Source organism: Hyposmocoma kahamanoa, unplaced genomic scaffold, assembly GCF_003589595.1.
Source record: "Hyposmocoma kahamanoa isolate Upper Pololo Valley unplaced genomic scaffold, ASM358959v1 99600, whole genome shotgun sequence".
Classification (NCBI taxonomy): domain Eukaryota; kingdom Metazoa; phylum Arthropoda; class Insecta; order Lepidoptera; family Cosmopterigidae; genus Hyposmocoma; species Hyposmocoma kahamanoa.
In genome coordinates, this window is record NW_020655961.1 from 2,014 (window position 1) to 11,809 (window position 9,796).

At 36.5% G+C, this 9,796-nt stretch overlaps 1 protein-coding gene across 1 annotated transcript in view; it reads right to left on the minus strand.

Annotated features, from left to right (window-relative positions):
• Positions 1-442: 442 nt before the first annotated feature.
• LOC113239128 (myotrophin-like) overlaps positions 443-9,796 on the minus strand; it is a 15,146-nt gene continuing 5,792 nt past the window's right edge. The window contains exons 2-4 of the mRNA XM_026475994.1: positions 9,610-9,738; positions 4,765-4,863; positions 443-547 (exon numbers count right to left, since the gene is read on the minus strand). Coding sequence (XP_026331779.1) covers positions 443-547; positions 4,765-4,863; positions 9,610-9,738 — 333 coding nt within the window. The remainder of the gene's footprint in view (positions 548-4,764; positions 4,864-9,609; positions 9,739-9,796) is intronic.

Genomic DNA, 9,796 nt, shown 5'->3' on the forward strand with positions numbered 1-9,796 from the left:
CGCATGTGGTATTATTTAAAAAACATGTTACATCTAGTTTACTCTGTTGAAGTGCGTAAATAATAAACCTAATATGTAATATGTTTAATAATATTGAAACCATAAATTACATGTCGATTTCTATACAACTTGTGTTTTCACAAATTTATTTATTTCAAATGCAAGTCATAATAATACACGTTCCATTAGGTTAGTACTTATTGCTATGACACCCCACAGGGGTATGGCACTTAGTCGCCACATTTTGGCTTGCATTATTGTTTTTTACACACATTACAAAATTTAATAATAAAAATACAATTTAGATTAAAATAACATGTCAATTATCCGTCATCAGTCTTCGTCAAATACATAAAACAACGCAACAACATAATTTATCCAAAAAACTAAACGAATTATGAATGATTCTTATACGTCTTCATATATATTAGTAATAGAATCATCATACCTTATTAATAGCAGCGAGGCAGGCGCCAGCCGTGACGAGGGTCTTCACCGCTTCCAAGTGACCATGCCATGCTGCCATCAGTAGAGGTCGCATGCCGAACTGAAAGAAAATATTACTATATTATGCTATTTAGCCATTTGTACATTAAAATGAAGACATCTCACCGGTAAAGTTTCCAATAAGGTTCACGTCAAATTTTCAAATAAATATTATAATAATAAATTAATTATTGTCTTCATTAGTTATATTAAAGATGTTACACGTTTCTATGGAGTATGGGGTTTATCGCGATGTTTTGCTACCATGATATTCAATTATTTTTTGTAAAAATTGCTGCACTAGTTTGTAAGAATTATTAATACAAAGTTCGAACACTAAGAAAAATTCCCTCGATCCTTGTGGACTCGAATCAGCGTCATCAGCATACCAGGTCGACGCTCTCCTAACAGGGCTACGGAACGAAACAGCAGTCTGTACGAATTTTTCTTGTAGATCTTAGTTTTGGTCTTTTTAAAGACTTTATCCCGTAGCGCCATCTGTGAGAAATCTATTAAACTTTTTCGTCAATTTATGAAACTTTTCTGTACAATATTCTCATGATATTATTTATCATAATAGACGACATTACTGCACAGGCATGGAAGGAAAGGATTGCTGGACGAGTATGAGTTAGAAGGTCGATCGCCAGCGAGGCCTTGTATTAATACGAGTCGTTGGACGAGGTAGTTGGATTTCTGTAGCGTATCGCTTCCAGTACAAATGCAGAAAGCAATCCCCGTTCCCGCCGAGTCTCGTATAGTGCTTTTCTCAAACAATGTGAGGAAATATAAAAGACTAAAGAGAGGAAGATGTATAATAAAAGAGAAATGAATCAATTTTGGCATTATAAAAATAATAATGATAATAAAACTAAAAAACATTAAGTAATATTTGACATGTTAGGACAATTTGCTAACAGAAAATGTTGTTTTTTTTTCAAGCATTTATATTAGTAGTTTGCTGAACTTCTAATGCTGTGAACTTCTAATTCACGTTGTTTTCCCGTGCATGAAAATTTCATAAGTTTTCATGTATCTTACTTTGTTCATACCCAGAAACAAGTTCTCCATGGTCAATATTACCTCTCGTTTTAAATTAGGCGGAGCTTACTACATTTTCGTTATCGCTCGTCTCACTGAACTCAGTTTTCGACGAAAATACGTAAAAGACGAAAAAGCAGAAAAGAATACCAAAGCACTTTAGTTTATTTAATTTTTATCGCCTTTTTCTTTTTTTTAAGTCAGTAGAAGAGGTAAGTATTTTTAATTCTCGTAATTACGAACACTGGGCAGTTGGCTGAAGGAGTTTTTCTTTTGCCTCTTTACATAGCTCATTATTATAGTAGATAGATTTAAAAGTGTAGAAGTGTACCGCAAGGTCCTTAGATGACAAACTTTCAGTGTTCGTTTTTTGAAAGTAATTCAAACATTTCCGAGCATATTTGAGAAAATATACTTCAATTTGATTATACTTCATAACAGTGCCTACATACTGTTCAAGTACAAGTTACATTCATACATATCATTATGCCTGCCTCCCACCGGGTGGTACCCATAATAACCTGTAATATCCTATACCTTAAAAGGTACGTACAAATGTTTATAACTTCTAACAATTGCAGATTATCGTAAATAATTAAATATTGTATTAATTAATTGTGTATATTAATAAAATAGTATGAAAAATAAATAATAACATTATGATTATTAATACAAAGACCAAACACATAAAAAAACTTGTAGAAATTCTTCTATGTGTTTTTGTTAAAGATCTTTGCACTGAATTTTTCAGCATGATTTTTGGGAATAAATAGCCGAACTTGTTTCTTTTGAATTATCCCCGACCCATTATTCATGCAGTTACTAGCACAAGTTCATTTGAATCGTCAATTTTTGTAAGTTCATACATACATTGTATTTAGAACTATGTTCAAAAAACCAACAATTGACGGAGCGCTGTTGAGCACGACCCGAACGATCGGCGCGCGCTCGTTCGAGACTCGTAGGCCAGTCCACACTACACGAATTTGTGCTCGGCAAGTGTTCGCATCGTGCTTGGTCCGTAAGCGTAGACGCACCTTTAAAGTTTTTAATTTTAAGTCGTAGATAATCAAATCCGGCTATTCTTGTTAAAATAAAGAATAAAAATTGATCTCGATACTTGTAAGCCATCTGTCAAAATAAGAATAACGAAGGCAATAACGCAATTAGTAACCATTAGAACGTCGTAACATTCACAATTCAGCCATTTTTTGGCAAAATTTTATCTCCTTTCACGATTTATCGATAAAACTATCGACAACGACCTCATAACTATTTAAAATTTTATAAAAACTGGTAACCCTGTAAATGCCATTTTACTCTGTCTTCAAAAAAGATAAACTACAGCAGGTACAACATTTTCGCGCTTTTATTTTTAAAATATTCGCGTTGTTTATATGCAGTGCGTGCACGGTGGTATAATTTTAAAGCAGAACCTCGCACCGATATTCTGCACTCGGTCTGTCGACTTTCATGCCGATCACGCCGTTACGTCACCCCGTTCAAAAAATGTGGCTATGTCACGTGAATATGGTTTGTCGAGAAAAAAGTGAGTGACAATGGTAACGCCATAAAAGTATTCGAAATGAGGATAGTCGTCAATAGCGAAAGAGGGTAGACAGCAAAAGCACTCTGTGGTAGACAGATATGTCTGTTTTTAAAGCTGTCATCCGCAGCTGGCCAGGAAACACGTAACCGTAGCGTTCCGAAATGTCAGGAGAATAAAGAAATCATACCGTGGTAAAAAATCTAGAACTATATTTAAGTTAGTGACCTAATATAAGGTGCTCTCTTTCGCACTATTTCTTAAAATGACAAGAACATAAGATGGAGGCGCAAGAGCGCCCAGTTACACGAGGAGAAAGATTTCGCGCGGCCCGCCGCGCGTCGACCGCCCAGTTACGACGTCTTCGTGTACATTAATGGCGAATCTGCATTCTATTTACTAGGCAACAACATTTAAATTCCTCTGAATAATACAACAGCGCGGTCCGCCGCGAAGACCAAATTCAAGCCAGTCACGCCCGCGTGCCCGGGACTCTCGCTCATTTAAATTAAAACGTAAAAGCGTGACGCACGCGGTCGCTGCGCGGTGGCAACGCGGATTCCGCTCGGCGACCACGCGGTGCAAATAGAGAAAATAACACGCGTTCTCATCGCACATGTGACAACAAACTAACTAGCTTGCCATTATGAATGCGGCTTTAGTAGATTATCTTTAACCAATCACGTGCGGCTGTATTTTATCAGCACTAGATCGCTAACTTAAATAATTATAGTGATAATTGTTTAGTGAATAACAACGAAAATCTTAGAATCTATAGCTCCTCTGGCGTTGCAAATGGATGATGTCCATGGATGATAATGAATGCCCCCTACAAGTGGCTCATATGCTCGTTTGACTCCTACTTTACATAAAAAAAGAACATTAAACAATTTTTGAGGAAGACGGTTTAAGTAACCTTGAAGCGTATCTGGAGTCGATTCAGAACCTTACGAGAACTCAGTTGTCCACCGATTCGATTTAATATCGTACGATTTCTTTTCATTTTTATTCACAACACCCAAATCGAACGGCAAACTGTCGTATTCTAAACCGAACTCAAATGACGTCACACCCGTACGATTACTCGAACTTCTCGACCGATAAAGGCAACGTTATTCAGAACACAGTTATTGAATGAAAGTTACCGAACGTCCTGTAGTTTACAAAGCACGAATGTAATATGGAAATAATCATAATATTTTAAATAAAGTTTGGATTTTGTTCAATTTTATAAATTTATTTTAACGCAAGACAAAAGCACTCCCATATTTAAAGCCTTTAAAATGCAACGCCTTTTTTAAAAATGTATATAAAAGGATTTTCAATTTTCTTATAATATATTTCACCGATTTACCGATTACACGATCTGAATCCGAAACCAACGTTTAACTCGAATGTTCTGGATAGCTCGGAAAGCGCCCTTCGATTCGAGAACGGTATCCAATCTAACGATTCAGTTAAAATATCAAAGAGTTCTGAATTCGGGGCCCTGGCGCACAAAGCGATGTACATACCATCAAACGTTCACGTAAAAAGCTTGGAGTTTTATTCACAATGTAAAATTCGGAGAGAAATAGTTCGAAAAATATACTATTTTGCTTTGAGTCACTTTTATTTAAGCATACCTTTTATTTTTTTTATTGCATGAACAAACGAGACGAATGCCTGATTGATGCAGTAATGGTACTTACTTTGTCGGCAGCTTCAATATCACATTTGGCGTCGATAAGGAGTTTTATAATTTCTACATTGCCCCTGCTTGCCGCCCAGTGGATCGGTGCTCTTCCATACTGTAACAAAACATAAACTTGAATAAGCTTAACACAGACATTTGTCTGTTTAAGTGCTTTACTTTTAAACGTCCACTTCTATTTAGAAGTGGACGTATAAAAGTAAAGTACTTAAAATAGATTGCTTTTTAAAATAAGCACGCTTTTCAATTTAAGCGTAAGCGTTAACTACTAATCTATCTTTCTATCTATCTATTAATCTATGTTTCCTAAACAAATTAATTCGTCGATGTGAATAATAATTTTATAAAAAAATAAAAGTCGTGCTTTATAAATAAACTTATTTGTCTTAAAACCTTTAGTGGTCTGAGTAGAGTTGTATTTCGCTATCAATACAACGCTGCAAGCTTTTTTAACGTAAAAGTCTATGTACTTAAATGTTTTTCTAAACAATTTTGTAAGCTTCAAACTAAAAAGCGTTTAAAAAAAATCACATCGTTTTAACGTTTAAAAAAATAAGCAGTTCTTCCCATCTCTACAGACAAAGAATATGAAAGGTACAGTCGGCGGCTGGCACTATCCATTTTTCGGCCGAACGTTGAACAATCAATACCACCTGAGGATGCCCCGTAGAGAGCCGAAACACGTGTAGCGCTTGTGTTATTTATTTTATTAATTTGTACGCGGAGGTAGGGTGGCAAAAATTAACTGCATGAAAAAAGAATTGATCATAATGCTGGGGCCGCACTTGTGTCTTCGTCACGAAGTTTCGCACAATGATACAATACACGCAGGTATAACCACCCGTTATCGGCCATCGTCGCGAATGTTCGGTATGCTTTCAAGTTATCGCCCGGGTGGCGGCACATCAAAAGGATTTAAGCGCGTTAAACATCGTGCAGCGTGGTCGGACTAGCGTTCTTTAAGTTCACGGTCTGATTAGACGTCTATCTCTAAATACCTAATTGTGTGGAACGACGAAATTCTGTTGCAGTTTTTACACAATTTCGAAGTTGCACCCATATTAGCTCCAAAGAATATCTAGCATAAACATGTTATTGCTAGCATACATGTAGAAGTAAAGAAAAATGTAGTCTATAGTCTATTTCTAGTAATAGGTCTAGAAATTGTATCGCGGCCATCTTTAATTATTATATAAAATTAATCAATAGCAGTAGAGCACCTTGTGAAAGAGTTCGTAAAATAATGCCACCTTACCTATTTCTGCCGCCAAGCAGTAACGTGAGCTTTACTGCGTTTTGGTTTTGAAGGGTAAGGGTGCTGGTGAAATTACAGGCACATGGGACTTGCCAACTTATGTCTCAGGGTGACGGGCGCAGTGGCAGTTTAAAACTTTGCGATTTAAAGCTCTGAGTGGCACTGCAACTGTTATGGATTGGAGTGTCGCTTGCCACCAGGCGTACGACTTGTTCGTCCTATCACTTAGTATTATAAAAAAAGACGTTAGTGTGACCACCGCTTTTGCGCGATAACTTTTTAACGAGCAAAATACATATATAAAGTTTCGGCACGCGTTGGTTCCTGACGATAGACGTAAGTGCGGCCGCAGCATAAGCGCACTATTTCACACGAATTGACGTTTACTGGGTTTGCGTAATAGCAAATTAATGTACTTGCATTTTTATTAATATAATAATATGATTTCCAAAATAACGCCTAAATCTATTAATTTTGTTGCTATTACTTATATTTGCACAAAATAGTGAAGTTTGTGACACGTAAATATTTCTTTTATGGGGAACTGTATACGTTTTTACAATAAGATTCCGGGGCATATATTAAGATTACCATTTCCTAAATTTAAAACTTACATTAAAAATATTTTAATTGAAAAGTCATATTACATAATTGTAGACTACGTGTTAGATAAAGATGTATGGAAAGACAACGTGACAAAAGTCTAGATTCCACACAAATATGATTCAAAATGTATTCTATAGCATTTAAGTTCATTTCAAAATCGCAATCCCTAAAGTTTCTTGCTCCTTCTTCTCAGGGAGGTCAGCGTAGTGACCGAGCAGTAGCTTAAAAAATGACATTTTGAAGTGTCAAAATTAAATCTATGGAACAAATGATCACTTGACTTTGAAATAATCTCAGTACAGAGTACTAAAAAACCGACCTCAAAAGTACGTGGAATTACGTCTATTTGCTAAGTTTTATTGAAATATCTCCAATTTTACACTATACAGGACTTGACACTGGAGATAATAAAAATCGGTTCTCACTACTCAAAGTATATTGAGAGAAAAAATTGAATTGGAAAAATAGCAAATTCAGCCATTAAAATAATTGCTCCTAAATTAAAGTTAGGCGCTATTTATAAAAATGAATCTTCATGCGTGAATAGACCCTTCAAGGTGGATGATTTTCTTCAAAATGAAATGAGACCACTATGGAAGTACCCCCTTTCCAACAAAAAACGAATCATGAAAATCGGTTCACAAATACCGGAGTTATCGCGTAACATACATACAAAAAAAAAGAACATACAGTCGAATTGAAAAACTCCTCATTTTTTTAAATTGGTTAAAAAAAAGGAAGTATGGTATCGCGGTACAAAGTAACAGCCCGGTTTGTATGTGTGCGCGACTGCCGCGCCTCGTGTACGGACACACACATTCGCCTAATAATGAAAGACGCGTTAGGATGACCAGTGCTGTGCAACGCGACTGCATCGCGAGATTATGCGAATTTGTGCGTCCGTACTGTGTTTTATGTGTATTTACCGTAATTTGTGCGTCGGTACGCAGCCGGCGCGCACACATACAAGCCGCCTTGCTACGATTGTATGGAGTTACCATACTTGTTTTATTATGCTATAGTGATATTCTCAAACAAGATGCTCGACGATGTCGGAAACGAATTGGACAGAAAGTCGATTGTACAACAAATAGTAGGTATAGGAGTTAACACAATGACATTGTATTGTATCCTCCACTAATAACTTCACCTAACATAACAGAGAATAACAGAGAATCACTAAATTATTTCCGAAAACATAACAACCACGCGTGTTTAATTTTTTTATTGTTCGCCTGCCATTGTTATTTTCAACAAAAGCAATTAGTACAATACTACTAATTTTCGGATACATTATTGTAATTTATACCAGTAGCGTAACTTCATACAAACGTAGCAGTGCGAGTTGAACGTGTGCACGCTCGTCGCGCGTCGTCTATAGACGCATATATGCGCATAATCTCGCGGTACACTCGAATCGTCACGCGCCATGAATTATAGAATTGAAATGGTCGCTCAATGGTTAAAAAGTGACATCAAATAATATACGTTTGTGGTAGTCTGAACAAGAGTGCCTCAAATTCAGATTTGTTCATAATTTTATTTCTATTTCATAACCATGCACTATACCTACTCAAGGTACCAATCCACGATGCTGGCGTAAAGATATCAATACGTAAATACCTACTGCATTTAACAAAGGTTATATCAACATAGCAAGAGAATATTGTGATGAATACCTTATTTTTAACCGACTTCAAAAAAGGAGGAGCTACTCAATTCGGACTGTATGTTCGTTTTTTTTGTATGTATGGTACGCGATAACTCCGGTATTTGAGAACCGATTGTCATGACTCTTTTTTGTTGGAAAGGGGGTACATCCATAGTGGTCCCATTTCATTTTGAAGAAAATCATCCACCTCGAATGGTGGCTGTTCACGCATGAAGATTCATTTTTATAAATAGCGCCTAACTTTAATTTAGGGGCAATTACTTTAATGGTTGATTTTGCTATTTCTCCAATTCAAGGCGCTTTTCTCTCAATATACTTTGAGTAGCGTCGTAGTGAGAACCTATTTTTATTATCTCCAGTGTCAAGTCCTGTATAGTGGCGAACTAGGGGATATTTCAATAAAACTTAGCAAACAGACGTAATTCCACGTACTTTTGAGGTCGGTTTTTTAGTACTCTGTACTGAGATTATTATTCAAATAATGTTTAAAACTTGTGCGTACAACTAAAATAATACTGTAACAAACAACCCTACCGCTCCAAGCGAAGTACAGGTAATTAATAAGTAATCTGTGGTCATCGAGTATATAACCAGGAATAGAGACGAAATGTCATTTAATATGTTTGAAACTATTCTTCCAAATCATTACGGTTGGCCAGCCCGAATCAAACATAATACGGGTAAAAAAACAAATGACATTGCGTCATTTGTTTTACTTCAAAACGACCAGTTTAACTTGAGCTTTGCTATAATGGACGAAAATTGAAAAATTACATATTTAATATTTAATTACTGACGAAACGTGATTCCGTTTGTTTTGCAATTAGATGTTTGGCTGTTTTTCCCACACCACCGAATGGAACAACCTCCCCGTTGTTAGAGATATTATCGTAATTACAATGAATACAGAATATTTTTGGAATATACGGAGACGTACACACAGGTCAGATGTTGGCGCTGTACTATTTCAGCTTTCTAATTTGTGATTTCAGCGCAAACGCGAGTTGATATTTAAAAGAGATATATGGCCCATTTGACTGATGAGTTGCCAGGGGTGGATGACCGTTATTTCGTCTCTATTTCTGGTTATATGTATACTTGATGTTTGTGGTACAGGCATTAACGCGTCAAAGTTAGTGCATTGTGTAAAGGCAACAGAGTCGCTCAACTCAGCTGACTTCGGCAGCAAACTGCGGTCGTCAAAAACTCAATGTTTACATTAAGTAAGCGATGGCCACCTGTTGACCCTGTGTAGTAAACACGATATTAGTTGGCTATTAAAAAAAATATCATTATTTAAAAGTACTAACATTGTTCCTGCAATTGACGTCTGTGGGCCGCTGTAGCGCTTCGCGAACAGCAGCAGGCTCGTTTTTGATCACTGCCTCATGAAGAAGTAGGTCGTTTTGTTGCACTCGAGATCTGCTTTCGCACGCCATCTGTTGGGCAAACATTTTACTTCCTCACTCATGAGATAAACAATTGATTGGAAATGGA